This window comes from Anopheles coluzzii, chromosome 3 (assembly GCF_943734685.1).
Source record: "Anopheles coluzzii chromosome 3, AcolN3, whole genome shotgun sequence".
Lineage (NCBI taxonomy): Eukaryota > Metazoa > Arthropoda > Insecta > Diptera > Culicidae > Anopheles > Anopheles coluzzii.
In genome coordinates this window covers 35,618,309-35,634,708 of record NC_064671.1, presented here as the reverse complement: position 1 = coordinate 35,634,708, position 16,400 = coordinate 35,618,309, and the positions used below count along the sequence as shown (strand labels likewise).

The 16,400-nt window shown below is 43.5% G+C and overlaps 1 protein-coding gene across 3 annotated transcripts in view; it reads left to right on the top strand.

The window, feature by feature from the left end:
• Positions 1 to 149: 149 nt before the first annotated feature.
• LOC120954699 (breast cancer anti-estrogen resistance protein 3 homolog) overlaps positions 150 to 16,400 on the top strand; it is a 34,701-nt gene continuing 18,450 nt past the window's right edge. The window contains exons 1-5 of one of the 3 annotated variants that reach the window (XM_040374853.2): positions 150 to 1,186; positions 2,307 to 2,492; positions 7,954 to 8,082; positions 8,190 to 8,330; positions 10,884 to 11,016. In XM_040374853.2, the coding sequence (XP_040230787.2) occupies positions 2,450 to 2,492; positions 7,954 to 8,082; positions 8,190 to 8,330; positions 10,884 to 11,016 (446 nt within the window). In that variant the 5' untranslated portion in view covers positions 150 to 1,186; positions 2,307 to 2,449. Of the gene's footprint in view, positions 1,187 to 1,207; positions 1,997 to 2,306; positions 2,493 to 7,953; positions 8,083 to 8,189; positions 8,331 to 10,883; positions 11,017 to 13,416; positions 14,390 to 16,400 lie in introns of those variants that run through there. The other 2 variants (XM_049610423.1, XM_049610424.1) reach the window with 2 other exon arrangements.

Genomic DNA, 16,400 nt, shown 5'->3' with positions numbered 1-16,400 from the left:
TCAGTCACTCTAACCGAGCTCAAACATCAACGTGTTAGCCCAGCACGATTTCAGCACACCCTCACGATAACTTCATGACGTCACCGGCTGTCGGGAGGGTGAGACTTGTGCGCACACTCCCAGCGACTTAAGCGTTCCCCACGATCGCCGCCCAGAACGCAGTACCGGTTCGGACGCGCCAATGAGCCACACGCGCACCACAGCTGTCATCGCCGCGTGCATGTGAGGTCGTCGTGACAGGTAACGCACCAAACCGCGCTGCCGCATCATTCTGTGCCCAACCGTGTACACTCGAAAGCGGTAGTAGCGTTAGCTTGTTGTTTGATACATTTCCGTGCCCAGAGTTTGTGTTTTTTCGGGTGTCATAAAATGCTGTTTCACAATACATTACAAATGTTTTGTGCAGAAGCTTGATAAGAATGTGTGAAGTGTTCTTAGTGTCCTGCGTAGTGGCCGGTGCGTGTCTTTGAAGCAGTGTGTTGCTCAAGCGTCCCAAGCGGTGGTGGTGAAACTAGAAGGTTGTGAAGGTCCCTCCAAGATGTTCAGTGTCCGATAAGCAGTGATAAGCGCGCAATGCTACTGGGGACAGTATTGGCGAACCAGTGCCAATTCTGTCCATCATGTGATTTGTGCAGATATACATCGGCAAATACTGCAAAGGTGTCTTACTGTCGTGGCCAACTGGTTGAGATTGTCTCTAGATGGCCAACTAGATGAGAAGATCCAATGCATCAGTTTCGCTTGAGAAGAGCGGGCTCGTGCTATATAAGCTGCATTCAAGTGCGTGTGCTTAAAGTGTACAGTGAACCCAAGTGATGTGTTTTGCTTTTTCGTTAGAAATTCATCTCAGCATCTTAACATTACGTACGCGGAATCGTAAACAATTGAAGATTTCTCTGGCCAATACACACGCCACACAGGCCAGGGCGTTCGTAAACGATCACGCGCCGTTCAGTTTCAATTGCAGTGTTTGAGAGCCGTTAAATTTGCATTAAACTGCAGTCCAGGAGCAGGGCAGGGTGCGTTCAAATGCAGCTTGTCTGTTGTGGCTAGAGCGGCAACACATTCCCGTGCCGTTTGCAACGGAGGCATTCGAAACAAATCGACACGAGCGGTTGGAGCACAAAAACTGATCCCAGACACACGATTGGCGCACGATTGGTTCGATTCGAATCGAAGTGAATTGGTAATTGTATGAGTATGAGAGCTTTGGTATGCCGTCATTAGTAGTAGAAACAATGGACGTTTTGTGTATGTGACGGTACGGTCCAGGTCGTGCGAGATCGTGAGTGTTGCTAAGGTGTCAGAGTGAGATTTTTATAGGATTTTAAGGAATTGTTAAAGACATTTAAACAAGATGAAAACAGTGGAGCATTTTATATTACAAAAATCAATATTAGCTCAATTTCTAGAAAAAACACATACATTTGGATGCCAAAAAGTAGGAAACATGAATAATTCACACCCGCTTCAAACTCAGATCAACCAAATACAGACCTCAAAGAGAATAGCTTAGCGAACTAAAGCCACTAACAAGCTGCGTCCATACAAGGAAGTACCTGCTAACGCAAGCAAGCTCTAATCTGATAGTAGATACAACCCACACAACTATTCCACCATCTTCGCTCCCCCAAAAAAGCATTCCGAATTCAGCAACCTTACCCCTCTCCCAAACCCCCAAAGACACAACGCCATTGAACAAACACAGCACACATCGTTCATGATTACTTAATGTGCGTAAAGTTGAAGCGATTCGTCCCCAAGATATTGTGGACAAGCATCGGAAAGGTTTTGAGATTAGCACCCCGGAGAGGAACTGTTTGTTCAGTTCTGCACTCCTACCGCCACACGGGAACCAGTTCGTGACATCATTTGTTCGGGAGAGGTTCATTAAATATTCAGAAACGCAGCCACAAAAGCACAAACGCTGCACATTAGATGAAACAAATCCAGTCAATCCAGGCGGTCTCATCATCTCGGGAATGAAGATAAACAGGTGATTTGGGATGGATGGAAGCAAAAACGGTCCCGGTACCGGTTTTTCTGTTCTGTTTTGGCAACGTTCTTTCTGACCTGATCATCATCATCATCATCCTCATCGTTCCATCTTTGATGCTTTAAGATGTGCTAGAAGGTGATAACTTCGGACGCTCCGAGTGCTCCGGAAGCTCAAGGAAGTAATCCGCTTAGCACTTGCCGGTGGGATGAAACGCGCTTTGCACCAGTACGGAACTGGAAAGGACATTAGTTTAAGGGCAGTGGTGCTGCCAATTTCATGGAACATTTTTCTTCATTTTTGTTTGCAGAACAAGACAAGAACCAGCGCCTCGCGAGCCCTCAGGTCGTCACGTTCAACGGTCGCCCATGCTAAGTGGATCATCTTGCGGGACATGGCTTTGATTTGATTACGGCGGTGCACATTAATAAGGCAAAAAGGAGAAGTACAACGATGGGTAAAACCACCAGCAAACTGGATAAACGACGCTCGCAGAGTAAGTTCTTTTTCCCGTGGTATAGGGTCGCGGTTCTTAGTGCCTCAAATCGGATATATACCCATTCGTAGCCAAACAGTCACACTCACCGGCGGGTTGGCGTTAATTAGTTTTCTGAGCCACCTCCACCAACTGTATGGTTAGTGAAATTATCTCCACAAAACTTGCCAAACCAGTTCGATGGTACTAGTTCGTGTCCAGTGTTTGCGTGTTTTGGGGGGGGGAGTTTGTTTTTTCCCCCTTATTGTAACTCCTTGTATCTGTATGCAAAATACGTGCAACTTCACCAAGCAACTGCATGTGAAACACATTTCTACCCCTTTTTTATGATATTGGTAGCTGAAGCTCAGTTTTAACGACTTCTAGTCTAGTCTGATTTCACACCGATTTCAGGCAAGCAATCGTATGCGAAGGGGGAAGGTATCACCATCATCATCATCATCATCGGTGGGTTCTGGTGCAGCATATCGGCTCCATTTATCTTAATTACCCGGCTGATTGCCGTACAGGGGAACGTTCATAATCAGTTTCGTTTAGCCGTTCCACCAAGTGGTTTTATGTGTGTATGGGGGGAAAAGATAGAGAAGGAGAGCGAGAGAGAGAGAGAGAGCATCGAAAGGGGTGGATAACATTCTATAAGAAGCATGTAAACGAAGTAGAGATAAAGGAGAGACAGGGAGAGCGATTAAAGCAAAACAAGAACGCGATATCAAACAACACGATGTTAGAGATGTTGCGAGTTGGTTTTGCTTATCGACGATAGGTGGGAAGTGTTTGTTAACCCTTGAAGATAAACTAGGAATACAATTTTTAGATTTTTTTTACCAATTTGAGCAGCATTTTAGAGCGACAATAAATCATTTTAATTTATAATGAAAGCCAATAAAAGGCATCTCTTGTGTGATAGCTCGTACAACTGCCATTGTCACTCAAGGGTTTAATATGAAATGTAAAACAAGTTTAGATTAAACTGCGCTTCATTAGGAGCGGTGATGTTAAAGCACATAAAATATTGCTCAGCACACAAACGAACTCGCGAATGTACGAACTGTCGCGACGAGAGTGTTGCATTTTAATCGGGCTCGAGATTTAATTAAAAATCCTCCTTTAGAATGTGCGTCCGCATAAATAAGGAATGCGGAATTGTATATGCTTATGCATAGCAGTGATATTCTTGCATTTTTTCATTTTTTTTAAATAAAATTCCATATTTTGCACTGCCAAACTGTCACAATAATGCAACGTGTGTCCGTGCAATTGATACAACAAAAAACTGGAAATGCACCAGGCACCATCAGACCCCTATGCACAGATTTGCAGTCCTTGCTGAAGGAATGTATGCAAACGCCAGGAATGTGCACACGCTCGCGATCATTGACAGGCCATCCAGTGTAGCCGGGTCGCCAGCCAGCCAGGCCCATATTTCGCACCGAGCACTGACCAATCCCGTACAAGAATAACTACTGCAACTACCCACACGCACACAACCGCTTTCTAGATGCCATGGTGCAATGAAGAACTGCGTGCATGCACGTTGTTGCGGGCATACGAGGCTACAAGAAAACAGAGAAAAAAGGGGCAATTGAATGATTTAAATAATTAATCGATCGTGCTCCACACCGAGAGCGCTGGTGCCGGTGCCAATGGCCCATTTGTGCCGTTGTGCCGACACGTTCTTCGTTGGCCACGCGTTGGGTTTGAAAAGTGTGCCGTATACAGGACGATACGCATTTTATCATCGAAAGCGAAAGCATAGAGAAAAGGAGCACTTGCTGCCTTTTTTTGTTTTGTTTTTCACGCGATGCACCGATCCCGCAAACGATGCAGAAGAGAAAGAGGGTTAGTGTGTGTGTGTGTGTGTTGAGTATGTTTTATGTGGTTAGTAAAGAACAAAATGCGCGTTCTTGCTATTCTGGCCCCGGTTTGGCGGCGATGAATACATAATTTACGCGGGAGAGAGAAAGAGAGTGTGTGTGTCTGTCCGTGTGTGTGCGTTTTATTAATTTACGCTTGTTTGCGTTCCGCAACCACTGCGCCAACCATCAATGAAGTGCAAAAGCGCGCACCGTTTTATAGCAACGCGTATGTTTAACGTACATTTTAATTTCAATTACGAGCATCGCACTAATAAAATGTCCGGTTTGCAACCTTTTAGTACGCCTGCAGTTGGTGAGTTTGGAGTGGGAATTGATTGGATTGGAGTGAAATAAAAAGGTGAGAAGAACGTTAAGAAACGAAACAAGTGCAATTAAACTTCAACGAATCCCTACGCATTTAAGCTCTATCGATTTACTTTTGTGGTTTTATTGCTTTTAGATGATTTTTAAGCTTAAATTGTTCATATTGAAAGCCACCAATTATTTAGGAAATCGTAACATTTTGGAAGAAAATACAAAAAAAGGGAAAAATAAGCATGAATTATAAGCAATACTAAAAAGCGCCTAAAGTTATGCAATTACTTGTGACCCAAATTCCATTCCCTACATACATTTTACTCTTAGCCTGCTTAGAGCCTCAAAAAACCGCTGGCTAATTCACAGTTGGCACAGTTATTTTATCATTTCTACGTGATATCGGTTCATCACTGCCATCACGCATTATCGGGCACAAACGAGCTTCGTATTCAGTATCAAATCAAGGTCTATCGATTAGCCGGTGAGCCATGATTATCGTGCTATCTGGTAACTTGCAAACGAACATCTAGCTCCAAGTAGCGCTATAACAGGTAGTTGGGAGATAGTTGGAACATATGCTTTATCGTCCTCTTATCAACGACACGCACTGATAAGAGGTGCGCTATAAAATTGTGGCATAAATCCTGTATCATTGAACAAAACATTCCCACAAACGGCTTTGCTGCAGCTCCCTGTGGAGCATTCCGTAGGGGTTTCCTTCAACAAATCATTCATTTCCAAACAATATTAACTCATAGGGAATTACATCGGAATGAGTTCGACAGCTCTCCCCCACGTCATCGGCTTTATGTTTCCTCCCGGTGTAGCCTCGAACAGCAAAAGGACAGGTTGGAACACAACACGCTTACCCCATTCAATTTCGATTCATTCATCGTTTCGCCCACTCGATGCACCGGGGCAGCGACTGGATGAAAAGCTTTTTTTACAAACATATTCCCCTTCTCTCTCTCTCTCTCTCTTTTCCTTCTTATTTGCGACCCATTTGGGACGTATCTGTACAATGTTGTTCGGCTTATTGTCCCGCAGTTTTTTGAGGTGCATTTCCTTTTGCACCATCATTCGCATCAATAAGCTGACGGGGCGAGCTTTTTGGACACGATGAAAAGGGGGTGAGGGACACGCAATGAAAACCAGCCTCCTTCTTCTCCATCCGTTTAGCCATATTGGGAGGGCTGCTAGCACATTGACGCGGCCATATCATAATTTGCCTTTTAATTTTGTGTGCCCCGTTTTGGTGGGGAATGCATACTCCCCAATGCCACTTTGTGCAGCAGCACGGGCTTGCTGCTGAAGCATTAATGGTTATATCTGCCCGAATGTTTATCTCTCAGGATGTCCGAATGTCTGCGGCACTGGTTGAAGAAGAGAAGGCATAATCATTCGCAAGGTTTATTGGGCGCGTCCCCCCTTCTCCGCGTGTCGCAACGGAAATGGTTAACGAAATTGACACGGAGGGAAATTTATGTTTGTCTGTCTAAATTTTTGAACCAACGTTGAAAGGTTTTTTTTGTACAACTTGTGTTTTGTGCAGTTTCTCTGTAAACATCTTTTGGCAATTAGTTGTCTGTATATAAAGCCTCATACAAACAACCTTATCAACACTATGTGTGGCCTACATTGTTTAGTTCTTGGGATAAAGGAGCTCGGATCCAAACGGGAATTGAAAAACGTCGGGTCAGTTAGGAGTTTGGAGTAATCGATTAGACCACCGAGTTGCTGCGGTATTAAGCTGTTAAAAAGCAATAAACAGCGATAGGGAATGCGTGCTCCGTCTAAAAACTTCCTACATTTGCAGTGAATGAACTTTATCAAATCGACCACTTTTTATTAAACATATTTATATAAAAGTAATATTTTTTTATAATGCTACACAATTTATATTGTTTTTTGGAAAGCCGCACTGAAAAAACAACCTTAATTTAATGGAATATGTAAATCCACCGTATGCTTTAAGATGTGAACCGACCCAAAAAGCCGTCCTACCCGGCACACCGATCCCGGCCAGCCTAATGAGTACCGGCGAGAAATATGTAAAATATGTAAATTTTCCCATTTGAAACTACTGCCCACTTTTGCGTATGCCGCGATAATGCCTCGACTACACACACTCCGCGGTCGGGCTCTTCGCTCTTCGATGTTGTCCAGCAAAGTGAGCATAAACGATTGATTGATTGATAACGTCAATTCCCACGCACACACAGACACACAGTGTGCGACTTGCTGGCCAAGGGCTTTCTGACTGTTTTTCGCACAAGCAAGGCACAGCAGTCAGGGGCGAAAAAAGCTCTCACTTAAAGCGCTGCCGTAAGGAATATGTATAGGCAACAAATTAAAGGCAACTGTGCCGACACGCTGTTTTGCAAACGTAAGACAAACCTCTGGGGGTGTCTCTTCACTTCTCACTGACCAGCTTTCAGGACCACCGTTGAGGAATGGTGCGAGCGCGTGCTGTACGCGCGCAGCTGCGTCTTGTTTGTATGGGCGCAGTCAGCTGAGCGATGCGTGTGTAGCAGCTTCGTGTTCCTGCCTTTGCGGAGCGCTTTTAATTGAGCGTATACGCGAACGCGCGTTGCGCGAAGACGGTGCGTTCCTTCAGTTGCAAGTCGACATTCGAGTACGGCGGGTGTGCCGGAGTGATAGACCGCGACGTGGACCATTGGCTTTCGGTGTTCGGTGGATGAAGTGGAAGTTGCAAACCTGTCATGCTGTTGATGTGATGCAAAAGGAGGAGTATGCAAATTTACTGCAAGAGATTGGCCAGTCTGAAAAGTGTTAAAGAATGTTTTTGAATTGTTTGAGTGACGCAATTGGAGAATTTGTTGCTCTGTGAAAATGTGAGCTAGAAGAAGTGAGCCTGTTTGAAATAGTGATGGAATGAAAATTTTTATATAATTCAAAGTTGTGGGCTATAAATTTAAACATTGTGCCTTAATGTGTGTTAGTTCTATTGTGAAGTATTAACTTAGTAGAACAAAGTGCATAGTCATTAACAAGAGATAAATAAGCCACCAAAAAGGTGGCCTAAGCAACAGCTCTTCACTCTCTCTCTCTCTTGGCACACAATTGCCCCATTGTGTTGCGATTGTAGCACATGTGCCCGCTATCGTGTTTGTGCGTGATCGTGTCCCGTGTTTAGTGGGTGAATTCTTTCGATTGGGAAGTGTCGGAATCTTGTCGTATCCCCCCAAAAAAGCGCAAAAGAACACTAACACCGTTACCGAAAATGTCACTGTTCCGCTCACAAAGTGTGCTGTCCGCTTTCGAAGGCATTTCCTGGAGCTACAAGTTCGGCACGGCCAGCCGCCGGAAGAAGCATGCCGCCCTGGTTATCACCTCGCTGCCGCACATGGAACTCGGCGAATGGTTGCAGCGGCTCGATCTGGCCGAGTACGGTGGTAAGTGGCCAAGTAACGCTAGGGTCAAATCTACCCGACTGTATTTGTAAAGTTAATAAATGTTTCCCCCTTCTTTTCACCCTCGTACGGTTTTGGTTGCCGGACAGATAAATTCCGTTTGTTTAATGGCGTGGAGGAGCTGCTGTTTCTTAGCGAGTCGGACATCAAGAAGCTCGGCATACGGAACAACGCGCACCGGGCCCGAATCGTCAGCAGTTTGGTGGCGCTGCGGGAGAAGCTAGTGCAAGGTAGGTCGTCTCTGATGAAGTGGTGTAACTTGAAGTTTTGCGGTTCCCTTCTTGATGGTCAAACGTTCGTCGTTGTTGTTTTTTTTCTGGTTAGAAAAAGATGCGAAATTGAGACGTCTTTCTTGGAGGTTGCCTCGAAAGTGAAGCCGCGCATAAAGACGCGATAAAGTACGATAATTTAACGATGCTACGTGCTCTGCGTACGCAAGCACGTGCTTGTGATAACGAAGGCCCTGGGAAAAGCAACCGGGCTATTTTCACTGGAAATTGAAGTTGGATTACAGATTTCCGAAACTAGATTACAGTGCAATCTTTCGACCGGCATCACAACGGGTACCGGAATGAGGCGTGTAACAACGATCTTTTTTGGGGTTCAAAGCCAATTTGTTTGCTCCTTTTCCGAGTGCAATACACTTACACTGCGTTGTGCTTTGCATTTGTTTTGATTTGATTCCATTTCTGGAACGGGGCCAGGGAACTTTAGCACGGGTAATTAATCTGTTTAAACTCGAGTGCAAGATGAGCTCCAATGTGCGATGGCGATGGCAAAGGAAGGCAGAAAAATCGGCAAAAACAAGCTGTAAGACACACACACACAGACATAGGGGAAAGCGGGGCAAAATGGGCATGTTAAGCAGTTTACTGAATATTCCATTGAATATGCCACAAAACACAATTATTCATGCATTATTGTATGCCTCCACTATTTATCTATGGATTAAAATTGCCACATAGAATGAAAACAACTTAAAATCATGAAAACAGTGTAAAATAAAAGTTGATGTTTTACGAGAAGCTATTTTGACACGCGGGGTAAAATGGGCATAGCCCTGGGGCAAAATGGGCATATGTAAACAAACTGTGAAACGTCAAAACACTGGGGTAAAATGGGCCACAACAACTGCGCTTAGGTAATGGTCTATGCTTTTGCGCACCGTTTCGTGAATTGTATTTTCGTTCTATCTTTTGTTTTGCTGGTCAGGAAAGCCCTTAAAATTCTTCCAAAAATATGTTATCAAAATTAAAACAGTTTTTACACGTTTAAATCTACAAAATCGATTCTTTTGAAGCTGTGTCTGTTATCATTATTGAGGCGACAAATACAACACCATAGCCTCACCAAACGCCATTTGTCAAAAGTATCTGCCCATTTTGCCCCAAGCGTAACTGCCCATTTTGCCCCACGTGAAGCATTTTTGTATTTTATGTTATATTAGTAAAAATACGCATTCGATCGCCTTGCTTTCTTCAGACAAATTGTATAGAAATATCATATCTTTAATAATATATAATGTAAAACTTCAACGCATCCCTGTGACACTGGGTTAAGCTTATTTTCGAAGTGACAAAAATTACATCAATATGCTACTAAACCTTATTTTGCACTTTTCTTGGTTATTTGTTGTGTTAGGGTTATGAAACTTACATGGTGTTCATAAAACACTCTAATGAATACATTTTGAGCATTGGAAAGTAGCTTTGTAGTCAAATAATGCTTAAATAGAGGGTGCCCATTTTGCCCCACATACCCATTTTGCCCCGCTTTCCCCTACTTCTCATGCAAGATAAGATGTTGTCCGGTCGTCCGGTGTGTTTCGGTGTGCGATAATTTATCACCGTTGATGGAATGCGCGGCTCAACCATGCATAAATAACGTCCCTGTCGCGATAACGAGGTGCAAAAGTGTGGTCCAGCGGTTGGACCAGCAAATCACCGATCATCACGGATGCTGTGAAGCCGTATGTGTTTGTGTGTTGAAAGATAAAGCGTTAATATTCACCCCGGAGTCGGTGTAACTAATGCTGAGTTCCTTTTTGCTTAGTCAGGGGTTTTTGTTTGAAAAGATCTAAATGACATTTGAGAACAGTGTGAGGCATTAATCGTTGATGGGCGCTCAAACGGAGTTTTCTTCTAATGTTTTTATGGCATTTAAAAGACACTATGGAAGATAGATGTAAAAATGTCAAAACTCTAAGAGTAGAAAGACTAAACAAGAGTCCAAGAGTAGAAAGAGGACTCAGTCTAATTGAAGTCCAAGGTCGTTCAATTTAATGATTTTAATGCTCCAGCAAGTATGAAATTGTGTTCTGCAAAACGCTGTACGCTGTAGAACACATCCCAACGAGGCGATACTTTTGTCACAGCTGTATCAACTGTTTAGCAGCTAACTGTCTAACGGCCCCTCTCCCAGCAGCAAACAAACCGTTTACAAATCTACTCAGTCATCACCGCACGTCGATACAGGTTTGGTCGCGTTTTTTGTCTTTTAAAACTATTCCCTTGTTTTTCGAATTTAAATTCCCTCTTTGTGGCAAAGCGGCCCTTCTCCCCTTCGTTGATTATCATGCGCAAAAGTTTGCGCCGTCAGCAGCAGTGTGTTTTGCGGGCGTTCTGTTGCGTTCCTGTTTCGCGTACGTTTCGCCACCTTGCTTCTAGTTCAGCGTTCCAGTATTTGACGAGGCGCAAACGGTTTCGCTTTTCGCTGTGTGCAAGCCAAGAAGTGTGCTGATTTGGTTTGTTTTTGTTTACGCTTACTTACACTTGCTTCCACAGAATCGCACGTGAAGTCGGCGCAGCGGAATGGAGCGGACGATCAGCAGAGAAGGGCCCAGCTGCGGCACAGCGTGGCGGTGGATGGGGCGCGCAGTGCCAAAACGGCCAGCACTGCCACGGAGCAGGATAGCATGTGAGTAGACACTGAAAGTTGAAAAATAGTTAATGACAAAAATCTATTAGTGTGAAGAAAAGTTTAGAATAAGAATCGAAGAAAAAATGCAGAATTTTATGAGGTGTTTGTAAAATGGGATATTTTTCCGTTTCAAATTATTCCTTTTTTGCTATAAAATCCCAGACAAGAACCAACTGCCTATAAAACTAGTTGTTTTGCTATCCGCTAGATGGCACTAGCGTTGATTGCGCATTTCGGAATTTTGACTTGATTTTTGAATTCTGAAGTGGATTAATTTTTTATAAAGATGTGTTTTACTTAACCTAATAAGAGCTTTTTTATCTAATTTATTATTAAATAAAGCAAATAGTTCTCTTACTTCTCATAACATCAAACTATTCAAAACATTCCGTTTCTGAAGGGAAAATGAAGCGCATGCGCTCCACGTGTTTGGTGCTCCGCAACATTCAAACATAAAACTGATTTCGTTGCTTGAGCTCATTTTTATGCCGGTTGCAATGCAGAAGGACTTTTTTGTCCTTCTCCAAGAGGCAAATCCCAATTTTATATTCTTTTGTTATTGTTTTTATTCTCGCTTGACAAATTTATTCCCTTAAATTACTTCTCTTGAATAATTTCTATCATTTTTGTATAATTATGTCAACCAAATCATCTTTATTATGACTGGTTGAATGTTTAATGTTTTGCTTGCATTACCCTTGGCACTACCGGCCCATCCCATCCACTGCCCCGTAATTAACAATGGTAATGGCAAACGCAAGCACTACACACGAATTTGGATTCCCTTTTTTTCTCTCTCTCCCCTGTGCAACCCTCACTCGCACACTTCACGGCGGAGGTTGAATAAAATCTTCACCAGGTTTCGCACAAGTAAATGGAAGCGGACGAAGGGAAACGCTACTTACAAACAGTGAACCCACCCCAGTCGATCGAAGCCGAGTGAGGGGAAGGGAAATAAAAAGGGAAGCACATAAATCATGATTCCAACTGTTCCGGTGTGTGGTGTGGCGGTTTCGTTGCGTAGTACGCGGCAGGAAAAACGTGTCCTGCTGCTGTAAAAGAAGGGGGAGCGTTTTTGTTTGGGCACATTCTCCTTTCACAGCCACAGTCGTGAGCAGTGGCATCCTTTAACATCACACAACCTGTGCTGTGTGTATTTTGTGCTGTGTGCTTCTCATTTCATTACGAGATAGCACACCTAGCCAGAACCATGAATGCTGCAATCTCTCGGCGCTCTTTACGCACTCCGGATACGATTTTTTGGGAGATGAATGAATCCTCGCCTCGCAATAGTAGAACCTTTTTTGCCTTCTTCCACTGCGACGTGCCGGTACGTGAAAGATGCACACGCACACACTCCAACGAGTCATTGTGGAGTGGTTGTGGTGGTAGTAGTAGTACTACTACTACTACTACCGTCATTATTGCTGCCATTGCTGTTGCTGTTCCTTTTCATCAGTATCACATGCTCCCAGAGAAAAAGGACTCTTATCAATCGCTACGCAACACTGCAATCACGCTCGAGCACTCAGCGCACACGGCGGCCGACCCTGCTTCGTGCAGCACACCTTGCGTGCCGAGGATTTCCTTGGCAACGGGGCCCGGGACACTCACGGGCTATTGTTTTCAACCCCTCCCTGGTTCCATCAATGGTAGTTGTTTGCTTCAGACTGTTGGGTTTCTTGATTCATTTACAGTATTTTCATTATGAGCGTACAAATATAGACGTTTAAAAAGGCATAAAATCATACAACGAAAAGGATAAATTAAATAAAAACTAAAACACATCTTAATAATCACACATGACATGTAAAGCGAACACATAAGGCACCAAAATAGAACAAAAACATCTAAAAAATAACAAATGATTTAAAAAAATAAGAAAATAAAGAAAACAACAAATTAAGAAGAAAATTAAGAAATTTCTGAATACTTGACACAATTAAACAAACAAATGAAACAAAAAATAATAATAGCTAAAAAATACTACATTTTTCGTCTTAATTTTCACATGAAATAAAACGATAAACTCACGAAACAATAAATGAAAAATTAAGTACAAGAAAATACTAAAGAAATAAACTTAATAGAGAACATAAACATAAATAAACAAATACAAAATAAGTAAATACTTTCTAAAAGGTAAAAAAAACGCAACGAATAAAAATTGGAAAACAGATAAAACCAATGAAACAAAACCATGAAGTAAAAATACTAAAACAATAACTATTCCATCTCAATCATATCAGAGTATTATCAACAAATATTGTGCTACAAACACTCGGTAACCCTACCCATTCCATATCCAGATTGATAGAACAGGATCGTTTAAAGTTAACTTTTTGGCAAACATATCCTTGCCATCCCTGTGACGACCATTCTCGCTCTCTCTCGCGGGCGTTCTGTCTCTCTAAAAAGATTCCCGCGCTCTGAGTGCTTTGTGCTCATTTTCCCAACTGTATCCCAACCCTGTGTGTGCGCGTGGAAAAGTGAAGGTCTGCAGAAGTTTCAGTCCAGTACCGTATTTTAGAGCGTTCGGATGATCGAACCGCATCGGGGCGTTGTGTTTTATTTGTTCCGCTTCTGTCTCTCTCTCCACCTTCAGCCACCCTTCCCATAAGCAGGCTTAGCTTGTACGTGTGTGTGTGATTGATACGGGAGTTTTCGGTTGGCTAGATTAGAAATTAGGTCCAGGCGTTTTGCTCGGTTTTGGGTGAAAAGTTTGTGTTTTTCCTTCCTTTCCATACGCCCATGTCATGTGATGCGAGTGCCGGGGTGCTGGGCTAGTGATGCAGTGCATTCGTACACCTTTGTAGTGTTACGCGAGGCGAGAATTGGATTGAATGGTGTACAAAGGAAACAGCTCCACAGCGCTTCACAGTGTGAACGGTGGAAAAGAGTGATAAAAGTGTGAATCAATTGTGGCAGGCTACCGTTGATCCTATTTTCCGCTCATAAGCCTCTTCCCCACTGCTCAAAAGAAAAGGGTGTGTTTAAGTGTGCGTCTTTTGTGTTTGTGCGTTGAAACAGAAAGCAAATCGCGTAAATGTTGTGTACGCGTGTGTTGAAAAAGGTTTGCTAAAATTGTGTGAAAAGTGTCTTTTTGAAAGCCTATTTCCGACCAAACCCATCTCTACTCGTCGCACGGATAAAGAAATCGGCACGTTAAGCAATCCAGCTTCATCGAGTGGAGTGAAGGAAGGAGCAGAACAAGAAGAAGAAAATAGAGGCACACACAAAATCCGAGGAAAAACGGCAGCAGCCAGTGCTGTGAAGTGCTAGAGCTGAAAAGGATACACCCTTCCCGGAGACAGCGCGACGTCATGCTCGGCCACTGCTGAGTGTCCTGAGGAAAATCGAGCCTCCAGTTGTGAGTGTCTGTCACTGTCGCTTTGTATGTGTACGAGAAGGAGAGAGAGATAGAGAGAGATAGAGAGAGAGAGAGAGAGGGAGCGCGAGATACTTCCGATACTAAAAAAGGAATCTCTTGAAAATGGGCTAAACTCTGATAAGCAGCCACCCGACGAGGTCTTATCGTTAGGCTCAAGCAGCCTAATTGTGTGTATTTAATGTTTCATGATGTTGTTATGCTTTGTTTTTGCAGTCTCATGAATGAAGGCGGGTTAGGATGAGATTAAAGAACACACCCGCTCATTGAATGGGGGAGCGCAAGAAAATATACAAAATGCACATGGAACTCGAGAGAGTGTTCTGCGAGAGAGAGGAGAGAGACCACGCTTTTCAATGGAAACGCCAAAATGTTGGACAAATTCGTTGATTTTGAAACAAAATACATAAAACCAAAAAGAGAGGCCAAACGAGTGGGGCGTTTTTTTGTTGGAAAGGCGGTCACAAAAAGAGAGCAAACGACGCGTCTCCCTGAAGTTTCGGGTCGGCAGGATTGTTTTCCATTCAGAACCCATGCACCTGCCGGAGTGTCCCCGGTGCAGGTGGAGTGGTTTGTGTGCCTTCAGGCTGGCGGTAATGGTGCTCTGCAGGCATGGTGAGGTGCTCGGTGGGCTGGCGGCTGAGGCAACATAAGGCTTGGCTTTTAATATTGGCGTGGGTTTATTTATTTTTATTCGATCTCGTTTCTTCGCCCGCTCCAGGCGCTTGACCTACACACAGCAAGTGAATGCTATTTTGGGTGTCATTAAGGAGCGAGCGGCGAGTTCATTATTGCACTGCGAAAAATGCTACCTGTCCTTTTGGTCGATTGTCCTTTACGGATTTGCGAGCAAAATGCGATTGAATGTTAATGGCGGCCTGTAGCTTTACGAGTGCGACCGATCGGGTGTTCGGGATCGGTGGCGCACAGGTTCAGGAGTGAAAGAGCAAGACCAAAAGGTTAATTAGTGTAAAGGGTGCTTCACCGCTCGATAAGCTGCTAATGAGGTGTTGTAAATACGTGAGGGTTTTGTGAAAATGTCCCACCGAAAGGTTATGTTGGTTATGGGGCATTACAATTGACATTCAGTATTGTACCTGTACTGTATTTATTACTTATCAAACGAAAATCATATTATAACATAAAGGAAGAGAAGGTATTTGCTTTTATCACCTTTTCAAATCTTTATTTTGTAATTGTGATAGTTATTAAACATTATTTTTAGTTTAAAATGGCAAAATGATAAAAAACAGCATTTTGCCTAACTTTAGGCGCTTAATGAGTGTTGGCAAGAATTTTACCCATTTTAAGCTCTAAATTGTTGCAATAAAAATCTATTTTAAATTGTATTACCAACTACCAACTACCTTCCCATAGTTCCATTGTGGTGGAAATACAATAACATACACAAATTCATTACCCAAAACCCATTTACCTCGCCATCCATTTAAATGTGATCGGTATAATTGCATCCACAAGTCACCGTCAGTTGGTAATGAAATGAAAATGTTACCAAATGCTCCCCCCCCCCCCACACACACACACAGCAGTACAGCTTAAACAGGGATGGCCAAAAGAGGAAAATGATGTAAACAAAGGTGCTAATTGATTTCATTACCCCGTGGTTGGATTTCACTTCAGCTGCGGAACATCTCCATCGCTTTTCCGCGCCACAGTGGTCTGCACTCCTACTCCTGGAAGGACACGCACTAACACATTTATACGCCCTTACGTGTATCTACGAGGGAGTTTGTAGGAGTGTTAGGGTGTCGAAAGATTCCCTTGGCAGACGGTTCGTTGCAGCTGTACTCGTGCATCGGCGAGGGATGATGATGATGTTTGGAAGCATGATTCATTCCCGGCAGGACCAATGGCTGGCGTCACCTATCCTGCCACAAAATCATTGGAACAGTCGGGCAGCAGGATCGATACGGTCGCCGGTCCGTGCGAGAGCGGTGTCTGAATGTTGCATTATAATTGCGTTACGGCAGCC